Source organism: Miscanthus floridulus, chromosome 13, assembly GCF_019320115.1.
Source record: "Miscanthus floridulus cultivar M001 chromosome 13, ASM1932011v1, whole genome shotgun sequence".
In the NCBI taxonomy this organism is placed as follows: Eukaryota; Viridiplantae; Streptophyta; class Magnoliopsida; order Poales; family Poaceae; genus Miscanthus; species Miscanthus floridulus.
This window is the reverse complement of record NC_089592.1, coordinates 17935696-17962339: the sequence shown is the minus strand read 5'-3', so window position 1 is coordinate 17962339 and position 26644 is coordinate 17935696. Positions and strand designations below refer to the sequence as shown.

Here is a 26644-nt window from a genome sequence, read left to right as displayed (position 1 = left end):
TGGTTTGGGGCTTACTGCACCGTGGCCATAAATTATTCCTGTTTCCACTTTACATACCGTAGTCCCATCTGATCCAGTGGAGAAAATGGTACGTGCCAAAACACGTTTTACACGGGTGAGATGAATCCGTATGCGCCAAAACATATGTTTAAGTTTAATAGTTATTCTCCAGAACTTGTATAAAAAAAGAGCGGCGGACGCTAAGAATACAGACTTGCTAGCGTCTGGATGTTGTCGCGCACAGGGAGCAAACAAGCACATAGCGCGTCGGGCTCGCACTAGCAGTGGGCCCGCGTCGCCCCGGACGTCGCCCACGCCACTTCGACGCGCATCCCATGTGCAACATCCAATCTACTTTTAAAATATTCAGATGTAACAGTTACAAAAAGAATACAAATGAAACACTTGAAACAAGCGTCTGAAACACTTGCGAAAACGTCTGAAAAACATTTGAAAACCATTAGTATGAAACACTCGCAAGCATACGTATGAAACACTTGAAATATATGCTTGCAACATGCATATATATGCAACATCCAAATTTCCTTTTGCAACATCCAGATAAAAACACTAGCAACATTGGTCTGGAACAGATGAAACATTTATAACATACACTTGAAACATACGTCTATAGCTATTACAACAAGTGCAACATCCCGATCTACTTTTACAACATCGATAGACATCACTTGCAACATACATCTGAAATATCTGAAACATACTATTCCAACATGCGCTTTCAACGTAGCATCTGCTTGCTGTTTGGACGAATGGAGACACGTCAACGCGGAGCTCGATGTCGGCGTAGATCTCGATGCTGCGGAGGTCGCCAGTGTGGAGCTCGTCGGTGGCATGGACCTCGGCAAGGGCAGGGGGCAGGCAGATGGAGCGCGGCCGCGACGGGAGGCGCGAGTCTAGGCGAGGGCACGTGATGCGGGCGGAGCGGCGAGGGCGTGGGCAGGGCCGCGTGGCGCGAGCGGGGGCGGCACGACCGAGGGTAGGATCTATCCTGGAGCAGAGGTGCGCAGCACGCTGAGCGAGTAGACGATACGGGCGGGCGCGGCACAAAACGAGCTACGGCTTATACGAGGTCCATCTGGACGAATGACCTATAAACGCTAAGAATATTATGCACTAAAAGAACATAAAGTTTTGTATGTGCATGCGTTATTTACCACTCCCTTCATGTTGGTAATAAGTCGTTTTGGACAGCGGCACGGTCTTCAAAGTATAGCTTTGACTTTTTTATTTTTATAAAAATATTTATTAGAAAATGATATATGTATATTTTTATGGAAATCATTTTCAAGACAAATCTATTCATATCACATTTTCAAACTCAATCAACAACTTAAAAGTTATTCATGATTTATATTCTCAATATTTGACCTAAGCCTTATCCACCAAGACTTATGGAGGGAGTATTTATACACAAATTCATCTATAAATTTCTCGTGTAATTTTTGTGCGAAAAAACCAAAATTAAAAATTGAGCGTTTACCACGAATCTTGGGTCTTGGGCTCTTGGACCAAGCGATGCTTTTCCGTGGGCTGTTAGGCCCGTCGAACAATATCCGTTGCCGTAGCTTCAGAAGCGCTCGCTCGCTTGCTGTTGCTGCTGTGCTGCCAAGTGAGAAGGGATCAGTGTTTTCCTAAACGCTAAATGGTAAATCACCTACCGTTTAGCTATTATTCGAGTAAAACATTCCATTAAACAAGCTAAACGGCCAATTAAACGGGGTAAACAGGTGATTAAATAAAAACGGCGCACCACCGTGTAGTATTTACACGGTGTTTAAACGGGCTAAACGGCCGTTTAGGCGAACAGTGGAAGGGATGCGAGTAAAGTTGAAAACGGACTGGACAAATCCCGTTCCGTCCACAACCTTATACCGGTTTTTCTCATCTGTTTTCGTTTTTTCCGGGATAAATGAAAACGGGACCGAAAACAGGACAGAGTGAACTAGGAGCGGGACTGGAAACGGTAAAGCATTTGTCCATCCGTATTTGTGGTATCGCATTTTTCATCCAGTTTTTCTTTAATTCGGGATAAGCCCAGCTCCGAACTAGGCCTTCCTGTTGGCAGCCTAGTATGTTCCGTAGGCCTGGTAGCAGGTCTCCTGGGTCTGTTCGATAGTTGGCTATGTTAGCTTGTTGGCTGTACGTGCATGGCCCAGTATGTTACAGTTGCTACTTGCTGCTTGGCGCATGATGTTGTGTGGGCATGGCCGTACAGTCAAAGTTGAAAACGGACGGAAAATGTCTCTACCGTTTTCGTTTCCATATTTATTTTACGAAAACAGGAGTAGGAGCGGAACAGCCATGAGCAGAAATGGTAGCAGGTTAAATGGTAATACGAAAACGGATAAATATAATCGAAAAATAGACAGAAACGAACCAGAAGCGGAAACTTAAGCCGGGATTGCATGCAACCTTCGTTAGTAGTTACAATCAGCCTATACACATAAGTAATACACGTGATAAGAAAAGTATTGGTTTGTTGCTGGTCTTCTCATGTTCAGCCACGGCCGCCGTCTGTGCTGCACACTAAGGCCCTGTTTAGTTCCCAAAATTTTTTGCGTAGTACCCGTCACATCGAATCTTGCGGCACATGCATGGAGTACTAAATGTAGACGAAAAAAAAACTAATTGCACAGTTGGGTGAGAAATCACGAGACGAAACTTTTAAACCTAATTAGTTCATAATTAGACACTAATTGCCAAATACAAACAAATGGGGTACAGTACCCAAAACAAAAAAAAATTGGCTTCTAAACGCGGCCTAAGCGCGCTTCCTGTGTGTTGCCTTCATGCTGCGGCAAGCAACATGGCTGCTGACGGTACGGCCATGCCCACACAGCAGCATGTGCCAAGCAGCAAGTAGCAACTATAACGGCCATGCACGTACAACCAACAAGCTAGCGTATCCAGCCACCAAACAGGCACCAGGAGACCTGCTACTAGGCTTACGGAACATACCAGGCTGCCAGCAGGAAGGCCTTGTTCGTATCTGGGCTTATCCCGGATTGAAAAAAAAACAGGATATCCTGGTCAAAAACAGGATACCGTAAATACGGAAGCACAAACGCTTCACAGTTTTCGGTCTTGCTCCCGGTTCACTCCGTCCCGTTTTCGTTTATGCCGGAAAAAACGAAAACAGACGGGAAAAAACAGTACACGGTTGCGGACAGAACGGGATTTGTCATGTCTGTTTTCAACTTTACGTACGGTAAGCAGCCATATTGCTTGCCGCAGCACGAAGGCAACACATAGGAAGCGCGCTTAGAGTGCAGCACAGGCTGGCCGTGGCTGAGCATGAGAAGACGAGCAACAAATCAATACTTTTCTTATCACGTGTATTACTTATGTGTATAGGCTGATTGTAACTACTAACGAGATATGCATGCAATGCAATCCCGGCTTAAGTTTCCGCTTATCGTTCGTTTTCGTCTATTTTCTGATTTACTCGTTTTCGTATTACTGTTTATCCCGCTGCCGCTCCCAGTTCTGCTCCCGTTTTCGTAAAATAAATATGGAAACGAAAACGATAAAGGTATTTTTCGTTCCTTTCCGTCCGTTTTGGATGCGAGCCACCGCAGGAGGCCGCGCGGTGTTCCACCTCCAACACCTCCGCCCGCGCCCGCCATGGCGAGCCCCTCCTCCTCCCGCCACCACGCACCTCTCCCACTCAGCGCCCGCGAGGCGCAACGACCACCGTCGCCTCCCCCAAAGGTTTGTCTGACAAGCTACTGCGCCTCTCCCGCGCTCCTCGCACGGAGGGTGTTCGACGAAATGCCCGCCGGGGACGGCTTAGATACAGCTAGTCGCGGGCACGCTGTTGCTGCTCGTGGGGTGTTTCTTTGCGCGATGGACTTTACTTCGCTTCGCTTCTATTGAGGCCTGCGTGCTGTTCACGCGGGACTGTCTGCCTAGGATTATTTATTAACTACTAGTTTCCACATCGTATTTGACTTACCAAAGCAAAGAAAATGGTTGCCTGCGAGGTATTTGAGAGCAGCTCCAGTGTACTCCTCAAATCGAACCGAGGAAAGTAAGATTTGATTAAACGAACAGAGAGCACTAGAGACATCGACTGCTTCCAAAATCGAACTTTGTAGAAGAGTCGGACTGTGACGCGTCTGTCCTATTAAAAATATTATGCTCAATCGGCTTTAGGCAGTGCACAGCGTGTGCATGAGCGGTCAGTTCAGAGTTTTTAGTTGCTTCCTATTAAAAATAGGGTTATTTGGATCCACACCATTATAATTCTTCAACTTTGGAGATCTGCCATTACAATTCACCTATTCTGAAACTTGCCATTACAATTCTTCGTCTACCTTATACTTGCCATTTTCTACGTCTTCTGGGTGTCTGGGCCCACTGCCAGGCTGTATACGTGTACACATCTTCCGTATGGACCAAAACACCCCCTGCTGCTTCTCTCCCTCCACTCACTGATGTGTGGGCCCCACATGTCAGATTCTCCTTCAACCTCTAGCAGTCTTCCTCCTTGAGTCTCCTCTTCCTCCACCATCCAACGAGGAGGAGTGCCGGAGGGGCGGCGGCGGCTGCATGCCCGTGCGCCCACGTGGCGTGGCGGCGGCAGCGGTGGTCGCTCGCCTGCGCACGACCATGGTGGCGCAGGGATGCTGCTCAAGTTGTTCCTGGGGCTCATGTTGCTCGGCATGGTGGTGGTGCTATCCGCGTTCGCCGTGTTCCTAGCGCAGCACGCGGGGGAGGTGGCGGCGGCCGCGCCCGCCCTGTTCCGGCCGTGCCTCGGGGCGGCGGCTGAGTTGGGCTTGTCGAGGGCCGGCGTGAGCGGAGGGCGCAAGGGATGGGCTGGATCTGTGCGGCGGTGGCGGCGGCTCGCGCGCGCGCCTACGTGGCGGCGGTGGCGGCTGCTGCTGCTCGCCCGCGTGCCTGCGGGAGCATGGCAAGTAGCCAGCGGCAGCGCACGCTCAGGTTAGTAGGGCACGCTCGCGCAAGCACGGCAAGCAGCGAGCGGCTACAGCGGGTGGCGGGAGCCGCAGGCCATGGCTGCCGGCGTCGGGGAGAGGCCTGCCCGGAGCTCGCGTACGGCCATGACCTGGATAGAGCTCCCACGCGGGAGGTCGAGCTCGAAGTGTCCGCCCGCCCCTCCCATCTCGTCGGGCGCCGTCCTTCCAGGATGGCTGGAGGTTGAAGGAGAATCTGATGTGTGGGGCCCACACGTCAGTGAGTGGAGGGAGAGAAGCAGCAGGGGGTGTTTTGGTTCACACGGAAGATGTGTACACGTATATGGCCTTACAGTGGGCCCAGACACCGAGAGGACGTAGAAAATGGCAATTATAAGGTAGAAGAAGAATTGTAATGGCAAGTTTCAGAATAGGTGAATTGTAATGGCAGATCTCCAAAGTTGAAGAATTATAATGGTGTGGATCCAAATAACCCTTAAAAATATTATGCTCAATCGGCTTTAGGCAGTGCACAGCGTGTGCATGAGCGGTCAGTTCAGAGTATTTAGTTGTTTTTTCAAGCAATGGTCGGATGCCACACTAGAGCTTGTGAACTTTACTTTACCAGATCGAACTGTGTCAGACCAATGTCAGTTTGGTTCGACGCCAAACTGCTGATGCCCTGATTGAAACGCCCATTTCCAGTCACGCTTCTCAGTTTGATTTTTTCTTGCAGGAAACCAAAACTCTGCTGCTCCCACAAGCATTATTATTGTGGTTTTCAATGTCGTTTCAATTTTTATACATTGTTTTTAATATTTTCCACCGATGCTGCCTTCAACTCAGGTTCTTTATCAACTCTGGAACCGGGGATTTCATCAATCTACTTGTGTCAGCGGGCGCACTCTGCAACATGTAGCTATACGTTGGATGACAGGTTACAGGGAGAGCTAGATGATTTGAATGTAAATTCTTTTCTGAACATTTTATTAGCAAGTCTATTTCACATGTTCAACAGGCCAACAGGGCCTGACGTTGAAACCCACGTTCTGATTTACTAATGACATAGGAATCATTGTAAAACTGATTACTTACATAAAAAAGAAATTAAAATTTAAGTTCTCACTCTTGGCAGTTAACTAATTTTCACACCTCAAGCACTAACTTTATGAAGCACTTGTAAGTTGTTTAATTGAATCATCTCACAAAAGAAGACCGTATTTTCTTGGGCATTAAACTTCATGATCATGCTTACCTGCAATTCTTCTACTCCTTTGCCTCATTCCAGGGAGAACAGAGAAAGCAAGAGACAGTTGGTGCGTTTCAGAAAATACCAATGGTGATGCCTGCAACTGATATACTAATGTCAGCACAAAGGAAATCTAGAAATGTGCCACCAACAAAGGGTATGATTCATCTGACCATTAACCATTTATTATTCACACTCTGCTAAATGAGTGACGATCGTTCTCCTAACATTTTGTTTTAGCATGACCAGATGTTTGCTTTATGATTCATATGTGATGTAGGTATAGCAAATATTGCTAAGCGTGAAAGGAACAAAGGTGCGAAACAGCTTGATGCCTTAATGAAAGTAAGTGGATCATGTTGTCTCTCTGCTGAGTAAGTTCATTTATTTGATATTGAGAACTGTTTTGTTTCTCAGGAACTTTCTGTACCGCTGAGAACATACACAGAAAACTTCCCAAAGAGGAGAGATTTGCATCCTTATGAGAGGTCTCTCATTGAGTTGACTTTTGGGGAGGGTTATTATGAGCAGGTATAGTTCTAAGAACTTCGTTTTCTTGGTATTGAGTATTGTTATGAGATTGTCCATAAGGCACAGAAACAAATATCAACTTGGTATGAATAATACTATGATATTTCTCCCTTCTATTCGTTGAGTTATTATGATGTTGTTGGTAGTGCCCTGCCAGGTTCTAGGACGTGTGGATACTCTCAGGAAAAGGATTACTTCTGTTGGAAAGCAACATGCTTCAGTCTGTGCTAAGGTGAATGCATACCAATTGATTTATACATTAATTTATAATTCCAACTTATGGGAACGCATACTGGCTTACTGTACTTGGAGATAAGATGTACAATAAGGTATTGTTCAAGGGAAAATGATCAAGTTTGACTCCCACATTCAAGTCAAGACATGTCCTCTGAAACTCTCTTGTGTGCGTATACTTGCAACTCATAATCCAATAATAGTTATGCTAAGTCTTGAACCATCTCACCACGTTTTCAGTTCAGTGGATTAGTTTGATCTCACTTTGCAAAGTCACAAAAGCATGGTTTCAGTTTTTGGAATATGATTGTTATCAGTTTGTTCTCACTTGTGACTAATAATAACAGAAAGTTACCCTCAGTATCAGTGTTACATCATATTCAACATTTTCTAGGAAAACATGGGATGCTTGATCTGTAATCTTTATTTAATAAACTATCATTTTATATTTGGACAATCTTGACATTGCTCCCATAACTGGAAATTTGGGTAATATTTGTTTTCTTTGTCATATAGAATAATATATGGAATTTTATTCCTGATGTGTATATATTTAACCTTGACAGTCAACAACAAAACGTGAAGCAGAGGAGCGCCTCACCGAGGTCTGTTCGGGTTCCAACTTATACAACGATTGCTGTTCTTGATCCTTTGTCGTTGTCTTATGGCCATTGACAAAAAATTTCTGGAAGTGACCCTGTAGTTGCATTGCTAATGCTTTGCTTTTGTGTGTCTCTATCTACTTTTCCAGGGCAGAAAGAAACTTGAAGAGGCTTTCCAGCATGGGAAGCATGCCATTGATGATTTAGTAAATGTTGCAAAGGTATTAACTGCAGTTATCTTTCTTTCAAGTTGGAGAATAAGAAAATGATTTTGGTGTCTTTTTTTTTTTTTGCTGCTGTTATTAAGGCTTCTAAATTTTTTAATTTGATTTATGGCTAACTTTTGAGTTACTACAGGCTTTGCGTTCTATGCCTGTTGTTGATCTACATATTCCAACACTATGTCTAGTTGGATCACCCAATGTGGGGAAGTCATCATTAGTCCGCATATTATCATCTGGAAAACCTGAGGTAATGCTGAGCACAGTTTGTATGTTGGTAGATGGTAGACAGAGTTTCACAAGCAATTTCTGCTCAGCACAGATTGTATGTTGGTAGATGTTAGACACAGTTTCACAAGCAATTTTCTATTGCTAATGTGTAATCAGAAGTAGTTGTGATCGTCTTGTTTGACTTGTTGAGTTTTTATGAAACAGTAGTTTTTTATGTTCATGCCTCATCCAATGTGTTCCTGTATCAAAGAATGTGTTCTTCATAGCTTCAGTTAACATCTATGAGAGGCTTGACTTAGTAGCATAATGTTTCTGTTTATCGAATATACATTCTTGGAAAAATGCCTGACTACGGGTTCTGATTGTTGAGTACTTGAGTTTGTTCATTCAAGCATTGGTGGCTGCAATAATATTATCAGTACTATACAGTTAGCTGATTGCTAAGTTCCTCTCGTGTCTCATCCTACTTGTATTTCTGCAGGTCTGCAGCTACCCATTCACAACAAGAGGGATTCTAATGGGTCACATTGTATCCAATCACGAACGTTTTCAGGTTCAGTCATAGAACTATTAGATTTGACACCAATTGCTTCCTTTGCCTTTCTTCACAACTGAACAAAGGCATCCTTCTGCAGGTTACGGACACTCCAGGACTCCTGACGAGGCATGATGGTGAGTCAGACTTTGGTTCTCAAAGCACTCTGCTTAAGAGGCTGTGTAGCTTTCATGTGTAAAATGTGTGATATTTTTGTTTAAGCACTCTGCTTAAGCACCAAAAGCTCTGATTCATTTTTTGTTTTTGAAGATGACAGAAATAACATAGAGAGATTGACACTTGCTGTCCTTTCATATCTACCAATCGCTGTCCTGTATGTGCACGATCTATCTGAAGACTGTGGGACCTCAGTGGCCGATCAGGTACATCTTTTACTTCTCTGTAGCTTCTGGTGTCATTTATACTTATTCTATTCTAGGGGACACCAGAAATACTAGCTTGCCTAGGTCAATCAGAAGAAAATTCTTGGCCATGTGTTCAGACATGCCAAATCACAAGTTTCACATCCCTGCATTTCAAAGGGCTTGCTCTTAAGCTGATGTTCTGTTTGGCAGTACATCACGTACAAGCATATTAAGGACACATTCGGCTGTTAGGTTGATCTCCACCAACTTGGCCCAACGGCTAATTGGACCCTTGATCTGCGCCCTGATCGGAGGTGTCCAACCGTTCCATGGTTGGTGGGCCCCCGTCGCACAGCGCCATAAAAAGGGAGGTGGGGGCCGGGGCACAAGGCACGAGATTCACCTGCGCCGCCACAACCCCACCTACATCCTAACCCTAAGCTGATCTAGAGAGGGGGTGCTGCCAGCGACAGAAAGCACCGCCACCAGCCACCGCCGCCTATACACCGTCGCCTCTGCACCGCCTCTCTACGACTGCGCCTCCACCGCGTCACCGACGCGATGGCCAGCTCGTCTTCCTCAAAGGCGATCGATGGTTTGCTACCCCACATCCCTCTCTCTTTCTGTTTCCTCGCACTAGATCATGTTCTAGGGTTTACTCCATATCCTAAATGTCAGTTTGACCCGCTAGATCTATGGCTAGTGGATCCTGTTAATCAATCAATGGTATCAGAGCCGTTACTAGGCGTAGATCTAGCTTTTAGGGGTAGATTAGAACGAGAAATTTAGAAGGAGGTGATTCAAATCGGATCGAACTCCAACCGTAACCCTAGAAGAATGGACAGAGAGGGGAGGGATCTACCTGATTTTCTCGTCGCCGTCACCACCGCCGTCGCACGGGAAGAAGCCCCGCCGCAGCCTCACCGACACGTGAGGAGATAGCCGAGCCACGCTAGTCGCCGTGCACATGAGCCCCGACCGAGGGCACCGTCACAGGACCGCTCGACGATGGCGCGCTCACCCACTAGGGAGCGCACGCTTCGGCGAGGGGACCCACGGCAGCACCACACTTCTTCTTCGGCGTCTACTGCACTAAGGGCTGACAAAGGAGAAAGGGGGAGGAGCTAGGGTTTAGGGCGAGCCCCACCGCAGCGCGTGTGGGGGACTAGGGCACTGTCGCCTAGACCGCTCGACGACGGCACACTCAGCCCATGGCGAGCGCGCGCGTCGGCGAGGGGACCGGTGGCAGCGCCGCTCCGCTGCTCTTTCCTTTCCATGTGCGGCGAAGATAGAGAAGGCGGGGGAAGAAATGTAACTAAGGTTTTGGATGACTGGTGCGGCGGGGGTTTTTTATTCCGTCGAGATCGTCACTCGACCGTCCGATCGCGATGAACGGTTCGGGCGTTTGGGCTAGATTCGGCCCAGGCGGGCAAGGGAAATCCTGACCCAGGCCCAGGTTGCGGCCTGGCCACTGGGGGAGCACGGTGCGAGCGGCCGCCGCGGGCCGGATTTCGCTGCTGGGCCACGACAGCGCGCAATGCGCGAGTGTGTTTTGGCCCAAAATGCATAGTAAAGTTTATGAATTGTTTTATCATTTTTAGAAGCAATTTTTTATTATTTTTTTCTAGTTTAAATCTCTGTCAAAATTTAAACCAACTGGATAATTTTTTCAGAGAGTAGACGAGTTTAATAAAATGCTTCTGAAAAGTACATAAATTATTTTTTCATGTTTCCGCTGCAAAGTTAATGTTTATTATCTTCTAATTAAATTCAAACCAATGGGAGAATTTAATTTTGAAGAGCAGTTAAATTTTATTCAATAAATTATGATATTGTTATTTTTCTGACCAATGTTAATAATAACAATATTATAATGATTTTTATGAGTTTTTTCATACATTAATTCTATTTCTGTCAAACGGTGACGTAGAATTAGTGTAGAAGAATGTTGTATGTTTTAATTTAAACTAACGTTAAATTAAGGCATGTAATTATTATGTCATATTTTCTCACTATCTCTGACGGTGTTTTTTAGGACTCAACCCTATGGCATTTATCTCGCACATACCGTCTCTTGAAGGGGCAACTATCGGGTATGACGAGAGAAGTATGAATTAGCACTTGCACTGTCAGAAAATGACCTAGCGCTTACCTTTCCGTGTCCTACTGAGCCAGTGGACCCGGTGAAGGAAGAAAATAAGACGGATGCTGATCTCACTGCTCATGTAGAAGTAATGATGAAATATGATCTCGAACGTAAGAAATGGGACATTTCAAACTGCAAGTGCTTAATGGTGGCTAGGTCCACTATTTCAGATGCGATAAGGGGGTCTATCCTAGATTGTGACACCGTCATAGAGTATCTTAAGAAAGTGGAAAGTTAGTTTACTAGCTTTTCTAAGGCTTATGCTAGTACTCTGATCAAGAAATTATTCAATAAGAAATACTCTAGTGGCGGGATAAGAGAGCACATACTAAAGATGAGCAACACGGCTTCTTAGCTCAAGCCAATGGATTTGGGGCTCAAGGATGAGTTCCTGATTCATTTGGTTTTTACTTCCTTGCCTAAGGAATATGAAACTTTTGTTGTAAATTACAACATGCAGCCCGATAAATGGGATATTGAGAAGCTAATTGCAATGTGTGTTCAAGTAGAGGAGAGACTGAAAAGCTCTCAGGGTGACTGCTAACCTTGTGAAGGACAACAAAAAGAAGAACTTCAACAAAAAGAACTTCAACAAGAATGTCAAACCTTAAGGGAAAGCTCATCAGAACGACTACCATCAGAAGAACAACAATGCTCTAGTTAAAAATGATCAGTGTAAATGGTGCAAGAAGCATGGACATTACTGGAAGGACTGTCCAGACTTCTTGAAGAGACTTCTAAAGAGAGGTGAGGACTATATTACATTTATAGATGAATCCTTGTATTTAAGTTATGTAAAATCTACTTGGTGGATTGATTCATGTGCAACTGTTCATGTTGTAAATTTATTACAGGGATTCCATACGAGGAGGGCCTTGTAAAGAGGACAAAGAAGAATTAAAGTTGCAAATGGTGTTGAAGCTGAATTTGAAGCCATTGGAGATCTCTCTCTAGAATTAGATGATGATTTTATATTTCAGCTTTCAGATATTATTTATGTACCCTCTTTGCGTAGAAACTTGATAAGTGTTTCAAGACTAGACGATGATGGATATGAATGCCATTTTGGTACTGACAAATGTCAATTGTGTTTAATAATAAATGTGTTGGTCTTGCCTTCCGACGAGACAAGCTTTATTTATTATGACTTTCTAAGAATGTGAATGCTGTCAGCATTAAGAATGAGAATGCTTTCTTGTCTATGAATGCAATAAATAAGTGGAAAAGAGTTCATGATGTATTATCGAAATTATGGCACTGTCGTTTAGACTATATTTCGAGGGAGAGAATAGAGCGATTGATTAAAAAATCAATTCTTACGCCTTTAGAATTTTCAGATTTAGAATAATGCATTGATTGCATAAAAGGAAAGTATGTTAAGAAAATAAAGAAAGATGTCAAACGAAGCGCAGGAATTTTAGAAATAGTTCACACAGATATCTGTGATCATTTTCCTATGAAAAGTATGGATGGTTATGATTCATTTATAACATTCATAGATGATTATTCTTGTTTTGGCTATATTATTCCAATTAAAGAAAGATCAGAAGCATTGGATAAATTTAAGATATTTAAGGCTGAATTAGAAAATCAGCACAACTTAAAGATTAAGGTAGAAAGATCCGACCGTGGGGGATAGTACTATGGTCGACACATCCCATATGGCCAAGTTCCTGGACCCTTTGCAAGGTTCTTACAGGAAAATGACATAGTTGCCCAGTACTCTACACCGGACGAGCCTCAACAGAATGGAGTAGCAGAAAGACGTAATCGTACCTTAATGGATATGGTGAGAAGTATGATAAGCTACTCTACACTACCGATAAGTTTATGGATGGAGGCATTAAAAACCGCCATTCATATTCTTAATTGAGTGCCAAGCAAGTCGGTACCCCAAACACCATATGAGTTATGGACAGGAAAGGAAGCCTCGCTTAGTTATTTACGTGTATGGGGTTGTCCAGCTGAAGCCAAAGTTTTTAATCCAAACATAGAGAAGCTAGACTCTAAGACAGTTAGTTGTCATTTCATTGGCTATCCAGAAAAGTCAAAATGTTATCGCTTCTATTGTCCTGACAGACATACGAAGTTTGTAGAAACAAGACATGCTATGTTCTTGGAGGATGATATAATCAGGGGGAGCATGGTAGCGCGAGAATTTAATTTTGAAGAGAAGCATGTGTACGTGCCCACTCTGATGGTTCAAGAGCCATTCTTCACGCTACCTGTTATTGCTGTACCAACAGTGCAAGACACTATAATAACAGAACCTATTATTAGTTCTCCTATAGCAATAATGAATGAACATGAGGAACCTATCGTTCAGGATCCCACAGAACCCATTGTCACACATGAGGAAGAGCAACAACAGCCTCATATAGAACACGCATCAACTAATGAGGCCCCTAGAAGGTCTCAAAGAGTCAGGAGATCAGCCATTCCTGATGACTACGAAGTCTATGATTGTGAGGAATTTCAAATGAAGGGTGATCCCTCATTTGAAGAAGCTATGAGAAACGCTCATTCATCAAAGTGGTTTGAAGCCATGCAAGATTAAATGAGATCAATGAATACCAACGGTGTTTGGGACTTAGAAGCAATTTTTAAAGGAACCAAGACAATAGGCTATAAATGGGTCTATAAAACTAAACATGACTCCAAAGGAAATATAGAAAGATTTAAAGCGTGACCTATGGTGAAAGGCTTCGCGCAAAGAGAAGGCATAGATTACAATGAGACATTTTCTCCAGTCTCATGTAAGAGTTCTTTTAGAATTATAATGGCGCTTGTAGCACATTACGATTTGGAATTACATCAGATAGATGTAAAGACGGCGTTTCTAAACGGATTTGGAGAAAAATGCTTACATGGCACAACCGAAAGGTTTTATTGTGGAAGGAAAAGAACCTATGGGATGCCTGTAGGATCTCTGGTATGTCTAAAGGGGGATGAATAGGCCTGTAAAAATTCAACTCCACACGAAGTCAAATTCACCCGCGGCACTACTGCTCTATGAGCGCGACACTACCGCACCTGAAGGAGAGATTAGTTCATAGTTCAAAATCTACCCAGCAAAATTCAGGTAGGGTAAATTTCATAGCTTTCTGTAGGGTAGTAGATCACAGACCGACAACTGAAGGTGGTGGAAACACCATACACAAGTAGATCAGCCTCAAACTCTAGAAATCACCTCAACAACAATATGTCAAGCAAGTAATGTAAATCAAGCACAAGTGACACAATGATTTATCCTGTGGTTCGGCTCGCCACCAAGGCTTGTCTACCTCCACGTTGTTGAGGTTAGCCACTAAGGCTTAGAGCTTTCCAGCCCTTCCTCATTCTCAAGTCAAGAGACTTAACTCTTGAGATGTGGGGTGGGTTTACTAGCTTCAAGAGATGATTACAAACCTCCTGGGGCTGCCACACAAGTTGGTAAGCTCCACGAGCGATGCTCTAGCCGGCTAGGAGGTAAGCTCCAAGAGTAACAAACACAACCGCCGACTAAAACGTGAATCAAGTGCTCTTTAGAGTTTGGGAATCAATGTAGTTGCTCTCTAATCAAGTTGTGGACCCTTTTCCCTCAAGGATTGATGGTGAAATCAATGGATTTGCTTGAGGGTTGTAGGTCAACAATGGAGTGAGAGAGAGAGCTCCTGCTCTATTTTGAGCGTGCTGAAGTGAGGAAGAAGAGAGCAGGTTTGTTGGGTTACCGTTGGGAAGGGAGGGGAAAGGTATATATACCCTCCAGCCCCAACGGTCACTTTAAATCGCAGATAGCTGTTGGCGAGGAAAGGCTAAGGTATATATACCCTAGCCCTCAACAGACACTACACCCAAGAGGTCGGGCGAGACGAGGCCGCAACCAAAGGGTCAGACGAGCTGGAGCCCGCGACCTTAGGGTCAGGTCAGATGAAGCTCGCGTCCAAGGGGTCGGGCGAGTCGGAGCTCACACCGCGCAAGACAACAAGGATAATAGTGAAGTGTAGATTGTCTTGGCTATGAATCTGATGATGCTTATGGTTGTTTGAGCATTTGGTAGCACATATTAGCTTACTAGGTAGCATGCCCATGCGTTGCTACGTGATAACTAACAATTTATACTAAAAACACATGGATCGCACGATAAGATAATAATACTGTTAAATTAAATACCAATGTTAAAGTGACATTTAATCCAAAAAGCAAAGTTTTTGAATTTAACACAGTCACGGAGTACGCGGCGTCGTAGGCTCACAAACTCTAAAGCCTCTAGAGATTGGGTCGAATCCAACCTAGAGCCTCGGAACCCTACATCTTTTCCTGGACGAGCTTCACTTCGGATGCGCCGGTAGCAATATCAATGATCTTCAGTCGATGGACCAAGTCGTATGGATCCCCAAACAATGGCTCAGACATGTAGATTTTGTTCTCCTTGTACTTGGATACACTTGTTCCACTGAAGCTTTCATTGAAATGTTTAGACACGAACAATGTCTGATCACCGATGTCCCTCACCCTGGACCACTCTGGCGTACGATCGTGGAGGTTGCACTTATAGATCGTGCTGCTGTAGGTGAAGCTCTATCTTGTGGAACGTGCTCACCATGGCACCCACAATGTGCAGCTCACTGTTTGATTCTAGGTAGCTGTGGTGGCAGAGCCCCGTAGGTGGCGACAACGATGGCAGCAGCGTCGCGATTGGAGTAGCGCCGATGGTGTTGCTGCTGCAGACGGAGATTTTTCTAGTGCAGTCGATCGCCAAGAACTTATCTTGGCAGTGGACGATGGACCCCACGAAGAACTCTAGTTTGGTGTCAAGCAGTGTCCATGCGTTGTCAACTCCAACCCGATAGAATGCGACCTTCATGGAGCACCCAAGCATGGCCATGGCCACGCACTCGTGGCCGGCGACGTTAGGCGGCGCCGAGAGCATGATCTCACGGAAAAACACGTCCCTCATGTCTTCTAGCTTGATGGCTCTACCTGCGGTATCCGCGTCCTCATAGCCGTTGGTGGGATGGAGGATCCACCGGCCGTGGACCCTAGACACACGTTCCGATGAGGACATCGCCGCGACGTGTTCGCCTACTGGTGGGAGCTCAACACGGGGGGCACAGCCACCGGCGAATGGATTCAACAGCGTCATGGATGCTGCCTCGTCCATGAGCGCCAGCCACCCACATGAGGAGCCGCATGCCACCTTGCCGCGCATGTCGGGCAGCGTCTTGGACAAGACCTTCTTCTTCGGGACACAGTAGAAGCCGATGCGGTCTGAGTCAGGGTCAAACGGAAGCAGCAGGAGCGGCCTGAAGGTCACGAATGGGATGGCAGCACGCCATGGGGAGCAAGCGGATTGGAAGGACACCGCGTCGTGGCCTGATGCGAGACGCTGCCCGATAGACTCGAGGAGATCCTCTAGCAGGCCAGATCTCCAGTTAGGGAGAGGTAGAGACCTTCTCTTGGGATTAGGAGGCTGAGCCATGGAAGACAGATGACATCAACTATGGTTCACGCAAGAAACAACAAGCGAGGGCGATGGAACACATGAGCGTGAAACCAAATGAAAGGAGGAAAAAGCTATCTCTTTTGCAAATGCAAAGAGGGGAAGTAATTAAATGTAGGCAGATTTGGCAAGGTTCTCAGAAATACAAAGATGTTACTTTTGTCTTAATTCTCTTTCCTTCTGTGTTAATTCTCTTTCCTTTTGCTCGTTGCCATGTATGCTGGTGCATGCAAACATGCAATGTGTATATGGATAGCATAATAATTTTCTACTTCCTATTTTGCCGTGATTCCTCTATCACATGACAGGTAATATTCAATCAAAGAGAATGGCACGATCAATCAGTAATTAAGATGTCGTGGGATCGCAGGCGTGGGCAGACGGACGAACCAAAATAAATGTCGCATAAAAAAATATCCACACTTTGTTCTTTTTAGTTGTAGGAGAAGCATTGTGTCTCCCTTTATAGTACGGCTTTACCTATACTCAAATTCAAGATATAAAAGAATCTTAAACCTCTTTTGAGTTTAAAGCCATCTATTTTTGTAATTGGGGGCTCCTCCGTTTTGTGTAGCATCCTCGAATATAAATTCTCTGCTTGTCATCTCGATAAATCTCATTAGTTCTCTAATTACGTGGTCATTATCACCAAAACCCATAATTAGGGCTTGATTGCACTTTCAATCTCCACCTTTTTGGTAATTGATGACAACCCAATTAGAGCTTACAAAAGATATGAAATACATACTGAGATTTTTGAGCCATGGGTGTAGAGCCTCCCTCTAAGTATGTGAATAGAGAATTGAATTCTCAAATTGGCATAAGAAGCCAAGATTCACATTTTAGTAAAAGTGATGGGGCTCCCCCTACATCCATGCTCCTATGGGGTGCTGCATACTGTGTCAGGTATGTAAAACATAATGCAAATGACAGTTTATGCACAAATTGGTTTGCTGCTGTGCGGCAGTGCCGCACCTGACTGTACGAGCAAGACAGAGTCAAGCACCACACAACTAGCTCAGACAAAAAAAGATATGCAACCTAGCAGAATAAGATTACTTCTAATCCACATAACGATACATGTCCATATCCGATTCACAAAGAGTCAAATAGTAGCATTATTTTGCAATTTAGAGTTTTGAGCGACTCTCAAACTTTCCACCTAGCGAAGACTAACACTCATCGAATAGGACATGAAGCGCAACTGCTGCGAAAAGTTATTGACCTCTATAATTTTTCCTCTAATTTTCTCCCCCTTTGGCACAAAGCACCAAAAAGAGAAGAAAAGAAGAAAGATCAACACCTACTCGTCATCTCCCTAGATGTCCGTCCAATCAATATCATCACCCCCTACAGCAGTCCCGGCACCACCATCACCATCATCGTTGTTGGAGTAAATACGTGCACGGCCCTAACGGTGAGTAGTGGCGGTGTATCGAGTGGAACTAGTGGAACGTCTCAGCTCCTGTCTCTGACGGTATCTCTCCAGAGTCTCATCCCAATCTACAACTCGTCCCTGCTGCTCCTCCTCCTCCTCATCATCATCCTCATCAACTAAATCTGTGTTGGAGAGACTCAGAAGGCCATACTGTGGAGGAGGTGGAATATGAGGAAGTGGTGGAAGGTCCTTTCCACACTGCTGACGCTGCTTAAGCTGTGTCTCATACGCTCTGTCAGCTGCATAGGTGCACTTGCCAAAGATTGCCTTTAACCACTTGCCACACTTCTTCATCTTGCCTTCTCTGTGAGACCTAGAGCGGGAAGATTTAGGAATGTCTACATGAGCATGAAAGCTCCCCGCTCCCTGAGTAGCTATAGCTGGCTAGGTCTTCTCAATTTTGTAGACGGTGTGCATCCCATCCTTCGGAAAATAAAATCCAGTGACCCTCTCAATCATTAAAATGAGGTAAGGGGCATAGGGCAGCCCCCTCCTCCCATCCTCCACTGCAAATCTCAACTCAGTCCACATGAATCTAGGGACATTGAACCAGTCCCCACCTGGAGCAAATCTAGCCAACACATTTCTCACATAGCCATTAATATCTGAGGCTGCTCCATCCTTTGGGTTGATGGTGTTCCTGATGAGGTTGTTGAGGATGTAATAGAAGCTATGTAGACCACTCCTCTTGCCATCTGCAATCCTTCTATCTCTCTACATATAACTGATGTCACGGATCTCAGCTCGGGGCTCATCATGAATGTAAGTATAACCTCTATGCTCCTCCCCAAAGCCAAGAATCCGGCTAAAAGTGACAAAGTCGACTCGGTAGTGCTGACCATCAGTCATCCAGTGAATCTCATCAGAGGTCTGGTCATAGAAGTAAGTGGTATGAAACTATGCAAGGACCTCCCTATTCCAGTTATATTGGAAACCCATGATGTTTGAAAGCTAGAACTTGTCACAAATTTTGATTACCTTGTCGAACTCAGACTCTTCCTTCTCCTGCATCTTATCCCAATCAATATACTATATCTTAATGATCTTAGTTTTCTTGGATGCAAGAATGGCAGTGGCATAAAAGTTGGAATGAAACTCATTCTAGAATCTGTAATCAATGCCCAAATCCTTACGTACTGCATAGGGATTGATCCCCCTTGCCTCTTCCACTAGCTTCCAACTCTTAGAATAGTTGACAACTGCATGCTGGCGAAAGTCATCTGGAGGTCTCATGATGATCTCACCCCCAAAATCTCTCATGTATCTGTCATCCAACTCAGAGAGATGCTGTGGGGTGTCAGGAATGGCGTCAGTGGTACAACATGTCATCTCCCTCATCTCCTCATCTTCAATGTATTGATCGCGCCTCCCTCTGTCACCAAGTCCTCTTGGAGCTGCACTACTGCCTGCTGCTCTTGACCTTCCTTGACCACGGAGAGGTGGATCCTTATCTCTTTGCTTATTCATCTTCCTTTCCCCCTTTGGTCATTATCTCCGTGCTACATCTTCTCAAACGAGGATGGGAGAGGAGAGGGAAGAAACTACTCGGGCCAGGGGCAGTAGCAGCCGTCAGCGACATTGAGGGAGTGCTGGCAGCTGCCGCGGCACTGTCAGAGATCGGCAACGTGTGGCCAAGCGACGGCGCGGGCGCGAGAGGAGAGAGGCACGGTCGTCAACATCGGGGGGAAGAGAGAGAAAGAAGTTACTCCGCTTGGGCCGAATCTCAATTGAGATTCAAAGTGCGGCACTGCTGCACGGTAGGTGCGACACTGCCGCACCCCCAAAACAGTGGGAGTTAGCTATAATCTATATGACTCTCTCGGTATAAGATATGAACACATATCACCTATATACCATGATCAGAAACAAATAATTAATACAGACCATGATATATAAGTTGTCTTTTATAAATTATTTTTATACACAATATGAAAATTTTCAACTCTTTTACCTAGATACTAGTTTAAGATAGTTTTTATGGCTTTTATTGAAAGCAGAAACTATTTACAACTTGTGTGATGAGGACAAAAAAAATACAAGCTCTACTGAGATAATTAGTCACTGTTCGAATCTATAAATATTTTAGTATTTTTTAAGCTGATGTACCCATATATTTTTGCTACATTAAAAAGATCATGCGTCACGTTTTTTTTGTTTTGAGCAGAATCATGCGTCACGTGGCACGGCCGAAACCGCGAGAACCGGTCCAACCACCCGAGGCCCAGCCCGAGCCCAGAGTAGGGTTTCGGGCTTTTTGTCTTCTGTTTCGTCCTCTCCTTGTTCGACGCCATCCCTACCATGTGGGGCCCAGGCCTAGGGCCACTAGGGCCATGTCCCTAATCGTGAGCCAAGTAGAGCCCAGGAATACCCCTGTGAATTTGGCCCAACAGCCAGCAAAGCACCGACTGGGGTCTCGCTCGACGCTCTGTCTCGCGTTTCTGAGTCGCGCCGCTGCCCTCTTGCCTTCTAGGTCGCGCCGCCGCTGCCGCTCGCAGCTGCAGGCCACGCCTTCGCTCCGCTCCACCAGCGCCGCCCCCACGCCGGCCTGTGGACTCCGGTGCTGCCTCCGCGGTTCCGCCCTCCGGTGCTGCGTCCCGACCGCCGCTGCCACCTCGTGTGCTTGCTCGTCGCCGGCGAGGCCTCCTCCCACCCAATTCCTTTACGAGAGGCGCTGCTCTCTTCCCCGAACCTCACCTGGGGCCTGCCTGGCGTCGATTTTGGCCTAAAATATATTCTACTGCTTGAAGCCCAATAGCCAGCCCTAGTAACTTTCAGCTCTCAAGCCGTCAGCGTCGACCCCCGCCTCACTCCTCTTCGCCCGTTCTCCCTCTCCCCGAGCGAGGTACGACGGCGTGCCGCCGCCAGCTGCCTCGGCGCGAAGTCGACGCACCGCTGGTAGGCGGCCCGGCCGACGCCCGATCTGTACCTCTCGGACTGCCCGACGCCCTGCGGGCTGCGTCTTCCCTGCCCTGTGCGGGCTGCGTCCAGCGGAACCTCACCTCTCCCAGCGCCCCGCAGGGTAGGCCGACCCCAGCGCGGGACGCGCCTCCAGGCTCCAGCGGAGCCCGACAGGCCGGCAGCTGACCCCTTGCCAACTCGGTTCCTGGTGAGTGCCCACTTCCTTCTTAAGGTTAGAGACTTCGAATGTAGATAGCTCTCAAAATTACATTGTTAAACTGACGCGGCAGCATCGTATGATCACTGGAATATTACTGCAGATTTGTGTGTCAAGCACTGAAACGTCTGTTTCTGAATGATATGAAATTTTTCTGTTCCCGTTCCTTCGGGAAATACTGGATTCTGGCCTTCCCTAGTGAGTAGTGACTAGCTAATTAAAGTTGTACTGAACAAATTCAACCCCTAGTTTTCTCAACAATAAAAAGTACTGGTGTCCAATTGAATTGCATTCCTTTCCTTCCTGATGTCTGTTTTCGTAGAATTTCACAAATACTACTAGAAATAGAGACAATACTATAGTTAAATTTCAAGGAGTTTGGAAATGGAAACAATATTATAGATTATAATTTATGCTAGTTTGAAACTTATTTGTTGATCGTTTAATCTAAGGTATTATATCGAACCATTTGTAGGATTTATGGTTGGGTTACATCGTATTCTATATTATGATTTTTATCTACCCATACCCTAGGTTGAAATCCTGGGTCTGCCACTGCTTGGATGCATGCTCTTTTCCCCCTTGGATTTCCTTTTATCCACCATCGAATTCAAATCCCACTCTCTCAAGTGCACTATACTTTTTTCCCCACAAGTTTTGCTGACTTTACTTTTTTTCCCCACAAGTTTCGCTGGGTTGAGGAGAACCATGCCGGACGTGAAGCCTGCCGCTGCCGCTGCCGCCGTCACCAAGGCGGCGGCTGGTGACTCGCCTTCCCCTGCTGCTACTCCTGCTCCTGCGCCTGCGCCGGCGCCGGCGGTGGCCAACAGCAATGGGACGCCGCAGAAGCCGCCTCCTATCCCAGCTGCCACCTTCGACATGCCCAAGCCAAACCTTCGGGGTCTTAACAAGCCCAAGTGCATCCAGTGTGGTAACGTCGCCCGCTCCCGGTAAGAAGACAGAGTTTATCGATACTTCCTTATTAGGCAGAATTATTTCCTCCTACTTGTGGTATGGTCTGCAGAGTCAGTTTACAGGCAACTGAGAATCTTCACCTTTGGTTATGTGATAGAGACTGCAGTAATTTTTTATTTGTTAATGAATTATATGTGTGCGCTCTGCTTGGTCTTTCAGGTGCCCGTTCCAGTGTTGCAAGAGCTGCTGCTATAAGGCCCAGAATCCTTGCCACATCCATGGTATGTGTGATATACTCCTTTTACGTGATAATCTGCACTGTTATAAGAAAATGATAATCTAAACTTGAAGTTAGTGACCCACAAGCAGTTCGGCGAATGGTGATATTCTATCTAAATATCTGCACAATTACATATCTGGTCTGGCCAGTTTACCAGGCATCCCTTATATTTTTGGTTAGGCAAAATTGCCTCTAAGCCCTCTCGATGAATCGTTTTGCTGACATGCTACTCTCCAAACTCAGTGTCCTATCTTATCACTTCCTAGTCCCTACTCCATTTTCCCCATCCTAGTGCTGTGCGGTACGATTGGAAACTAGTGGCACAGGTTGCAATGCAGGACTGTCACAGTTACATTCTGTCTCCATGGCCACTCCCAATCCCCCGTCACTTTCTGCCTTTACTTTCCATCTTCTACCCCTGCAGCCACTGCAGATCTCACTGTCCTCAGTGAAGGGCACTCTCTAGTGGACATCGCCATGGTGCTTGATGTCCATGAGCATCGATCGCACTTGACCAACTGCCAAACCACGGATCCCTTACTGCCACTGGCCCCATAAGGTGAAGCAATGCCACCTGCATGAGGTCATCTCTGCTCCATGCACATAACCCGCGGCGGGGGGTGGGGGTAGGAGACAGAGATAGCAGGTTTGATGGAGCGCTATAATATAAAACTGATAACTGAGTTTTGGGATCAGTATTAGCAAAACAGATTGTGGAGAATGCTATCGAGGCAACTTCGTCTTTTCTTTACCCTCATTCAGCAGTTGTTCCAGAACTTTTTATATTTAGGGGTACATTTGGTTCGTAGCCAAAATGAGCTTACTTAGTGGTGCAAGCTAGCAGATTTAACCAATCCATCCTAGCAATGATTTATTATTTGTTTGTTTTTCAAATATTTATGGCATGTTCTTAGACAAAAGAATTGGTTATTAGCAGTCAGAAACTACCATCCAGAATTAATGCCTGGAACAATGTTTGGGATGTTGTCACAAAGTTTCTGGGTCAATAGGGGTCGAGGAACGTGGTTCGCTGCTTGCGACTTGTGAGATGTTTATACACGGCAGAGTTGAAAATAACCCCGCGTACCCAGGTCGGGGACGACGTTCCCGGGTCTTGGGTCGATGCCTATGACCGTTCTTTTCTGTGACTGTGGTTTGGAATAAATCTTCACAAACTGCAAGCACCACTCATCCAACAGAAATGAAATGTGTAAAAAAACTAAACAAGTATGGAAGGCCATAGAGGAATTTTTGCATGGTAACGACTTGCATCCTCTGTGAGGATGTTGTGACCCTATCTTGCTTCAAGGACATGTCAAATATGTGGGGGAGATATTCTCTTCATGATTTACATAGGAGTGCTTGGAAGACAGCTATTCACGTGCCTGAACCATGATTTCTTCTGCTGGGTTTCAACTCTAGCCTGCCCCAACTTGTTTGGGACTTAAGGCTTTGTTGTTGTTGTTGTTGTGATTTATGAAGAAATGGGGGAAGAGGCTAGTGAAGGAACAAGTGAAAGGTTTCGGAAGTTTTTGTAGTTCCAGACTTGCAGTCTAGCCAAGCAGTGTTAGTGGTTACGTTAGAATAATTTCTTATGAACATTGATGTTTTATTTATGTTATTTCTATCGCAATCTGCATGTCAATTCCATTTTTTCTTATTTTAAACTTTCTTTTACATTGTTTATTATCACGTCTGCTGCTCTGTGCTATGCCATAATGTTGTTTATTTTTTACTCTGCTCTGAACACCACTGATGTTGGGCTTTACTTATCATGATAGTTCTGAAGCAGACCAACACATTGCCAGATAGGCCATCACCTGCTACTGCTCCTGCTACAGAACAGCCATCTACCAATTTACCTGCAACCAAGTAAAATTCATAAAACACAAGTTGACAATTAATCTCTTGCAAACAACTACATTGTTTTAATGCTTGATTGTTGTTTTTTCACAGTTCAGCATCAAGGCTGGCTGCCTTGCAAAAGCTTCCCCAGCATTTTCTGAAGTCTCTCCAAACAAAGAAGTTGCTTACCAAAAAGGTTATTGGCTGTTTCACGCGCTCTGTTTGTTTTGAACCGCCTTTTGTTTCTTTTGTGACTTTTTTTTTGGTTCTAGGATGTTGTGGGTATAAACAAGTGGAGGTTTATGAAGCTAAAGGAACATATGCAAGGAGATATCGATGCTGAAAATGAAGCATATGAGAGGTATACACAGAATGTTGGGTTACTGGAGGAAACATTCTGTCCCATGGAAGATGCTGATGTTGAGCCAGAAGCTGAAGCAACTTCTTCGGAAGAAGAAAGGATGGACTTGTTGGTTTCAGAGGCAAAGGTGAGGTTGAAGTCGGATAACGAAACTGCTGATAGCTTCAAGGAGAGGGTTGCCACTATCTTGGACCAGAAGCTGAAGAAACTGCTTGAGAGTGAAAGCGCCAATCAGGATGACAAACCATCTGATCCAAATCAGGATGATCATCCAAGCCCAATGAAGTTTAGCACAAAGCAGAAGATGGAGAGAAGCGCGAAACTGAACGAGCTGCTTGGTAAGCTGACAAGAGCACGGAGCGAGGACGATCTGAAGCCTTGCTGTGATCTTATTGAGCAGCTTTTTGGAAAGGAGAACGGTGCATCTGTGGACAAGCCAGACAGAATGGAGACGGAGATGGGCGATCAAGATTCAACTGCAGCAGTAGCACGGCCTTATTCCATCCCAAAGTTGTGCACTAGGATGGAGGTTGATGAGGACTTCGCCTCAAAGATCATTGATGAATTCTCCACGTTGAGTCAGGTGGTGCAGCTATGAATCTGAAACCTAGCCCGATCCCAGTGTGACTAGTCAGTAGGGGATGTTATCACCGAGCTCCTTTGATGTGTACTAACTCAACAGTGTTATTTCATCGATGTGCTGACCTGTCAGTGTAAGCAAGTGTTTGGCTGTTCGCAGTGAAGCCAAAGCAGTGGCAACAACTATAGGGTGTTGCTGCGTTTTCGAGTATCCTGTTTTCTTGATTTGTATTTATTCTGGTACATGACGCATGAATGGATCGAAATGTCAGGCTCAAAAGTTATATGGACAATTCATTTTGTGCAGCTCTCTTCAGCAAAGTACATGAAGCGTTCATCATTATGTCAGTCTCGGTTCATTGCAAGCGTTCCATCGTTATGCCCGTCGTACCCAACGCACGCATGACTTGTGTCAGCATTCTGAACAACGCTAATGCACCTGACGAAGTACATGCTCCCAGTAATTGTCTCAGCATCCTGAACAACGGTAAAGCAACTAATAAGGCTAATAGCTGTTTCCACAATAATGCATGAGTTTTTTCCCCCCGAATCATGAGCATTTTCATTTAGGACATGCATTATCATTGTGTTTCAGATTGTACATCACTCTCCTCGCTGTTGGGCGTCAATAAACAGTATCCATGCTTACAGGTAATATGGCTTTCGCATTCATGGATGGGCCTCACCCTACGATTACCATTGTAGCTCTCGTTTTCTTAGGGTTCAATTTGTGTTGAGAGTAGCAGGCATATATTCGAGTCCATTTGGTCTCATGGAAAACTAAAGAACAAGGACATTGCATGGTGAATTATTTGCAACTGCAAAACACACGTTAGTCATAATGATTGTGTTGTCATTAATCGTCAAAATTGAATTAAGGGTCTAGATGCTTTTAATCTCTTCCATTTTGGTGATTGATGACAACAACATCGAGTATGTGCACATAACGAAGAAAGGAGATTTCAACACTTTGCATGAACATGTGACAATAAGAATAGAGGGTTAGAACGAATTTATGCAAGCCAAGTCCACAACATGCACACAATAGATAATAATTAAGTGCATGTACCACAAAAGTAATTCGTTTGACAAAATATATAACAGAAGCTCAAATACGAGCAACACAAGTGACATGACATAACACGAGCACACATGTCAAAGAAGCATCACAAGCACATATAGTATCATACAAAGCATGAAAGTAAATGTGAATGCATATGGAGTAGCATGCAAAAGATCCAAAATCCTAACACAGCTCTCCCCCTATCTCACATACCCTCCACTCTCCCTCTTTGGTGTCAAGGACCAAAACCGAACACTACTACAGAAGTTAACTGTAGGGGCGGCTCTAGAGCCTCTGTAGGGGCGGCTGCGCCAGCCGCCCTTCCCAGGGTGTTCCTACAGAGGTTGCCTCTGTAGGGGCGGTTTCCTGACCGCCCCTGCAGTGCCCTCTATAGGGGCGGCTGGTGTTTTCAGCCGCCCCTACAGTGCCCTCTGTAGGGGTGGCTGGTAATATCAGCCGCCCCTGTAGTGGACTTCTGTAAGGGCGGCTGTATCACCGGCCACCCCTGCTGTGTGTAT

General features: G+C 45.3%; 3 protein-coding genes across 5 annotated transcripts; 2 read left to right on the top strand and 1 right to left on the bottom strand.

Moving 5' to 3' along the window:
- The first annotated feature begins 5780 nt into the window (after nucleotides 1–5780).
- LOC136501411 (nucleolar GTP-binding protein 1-like) lies at nucleotides 5781–12066 on the top strand. 3 transcript variants are annotated; one of them, XM_066496931.1, is made up of 13 exons: nucleotides 5795–5899; nucleotides 6223–6340; nucleotides 6464–6528; nucleotides 6601–6714; nucleotides 6872–6946; nucleotides 7515–7553; nucleotides 7700–7771; nucleotides 7908–8021; nucleotides 8484–8555; nucleotides 8638–8674; nucleotides 8808–8920; nucleotides 11603–11795; nucleotides 11903–12066. In XM_066496931.1, the coding sequence occupies exons 2-12, from the start codon at nucleotides 6271–6273 to the stop codon at nucleotides 11657–11659; spliced, it is 828 nt and encodes a 275-aa protein (XP_066353028.1). In that variant the 5' UTR covers nucleotides 5795–5899; nucleotides 6223–6270; the 3' UTR covers nucleotides 11660–11795; nucleotides 11903–12066. The 3 variants fall into 3 exon arrangements, with proteins under 3 accessions (XP_066353030.1, XP_066353028.1, XP_066353029.1); XM_066496932.1 differs by having other exon boundaries at nucleotides 11558–11795; XM_066496933.1 differs by lacking the exons at nucleotides 11603–11795; nucleotides 11903–12066 and having other exon boundaries at nucleotides 5781–5899; nucleotides 8808–9093.
- A 3513-nt stretch (nucleotides 12067–15579) lies between these two features.
- LOC136499538 (uncharacterized) lies at nucleotides 15580–16509 on the bottom strand. Its single transcript, XM_066495155.1, has one exon. It carries the CDS (start codon nucleotides 16507–16509, stop codon nucleotides 15580–15582), a length of 930 nt encoding a protein of 309 aa, XP_066351252.1.
- Nucleotides 16510–20365: 3856 nt separating this feature from the next.
- LOC136500555 (uncharacterized) lies at nucleotides 20366–25400 on the top strand. The gene is made up of 6 exons (XM_066495929.1): nucleotides 20366–21074; nucleotides 21770–22033; nucleotides 22218–22279; nucleotides 24060–24150; nucleotides 24235–24319; nucleotides 24396–25400. Exons 2-6 carry the CDS (start codon nucleotides 21792–21794, stop codon nucleotides 25080–25082), a joined length of 1167 nt encoding a protein of 388 aa, XP_066352026.1. The 5' UTR covers nucleotides 20366–21074; nucleotides 21770–21791; the 3' UTR covers nucleotides 25083–25400.
- The last annotated feature ends 1244 nt before the right edge of the window (nucleotides 25401–26644 follow it).

Coding starts and splice junctions, on each gene's coding strand:
- LOC136501411 (XM_066496933.1), top strand. CDS start 6,271: ATGGTGATGCCTGCAACTGATATACTAATGTCAGCACAAAGGAAATCT. Junction 6,529..6,600: donor AGCTTGATGCCTTAATGAAA/GTAAGTGGATCA, acceptor TTTGTTTCTCAG/GAACTTTCTGTACCGCTGAG. Junction 6,715..6,871: donor GGGAGGGTTATTATGAGCAG/GTATAGTTCTAA, acceptor GTGCCCTGCCAG/GTTCTAGGACGTGTGGATAC.
- LOC136499538 (XM_066495155.1), bottom strand. CDS start 16,509: ATGGCTCAGCCTCCTAATCCCAAGAGAAGGTCTCTACCTCTCCCTAAC.
- LOC136500555 (XM_066495929.1), top strand. CDS start 21,792: ATGCCGGACGTGAAGCCTGCCGCTGCCGCTGCCGCCGTCACCAAGGCG. Junction 22,034..22,217: donor GGTAACGTCGCCCGCTCCCG/GTAAGAAGACAG, acceptor TTGGTCTTTCAG/GTGCCCGTTCCAGTGTTGCA. Junction 24,320..24,395: donor AGAAGTTGCTTACCAAAAAG/GTTATTGGCTGT, acceptor TTTTGGTTCTAG/GATGTTGTGGGTATAAACAA.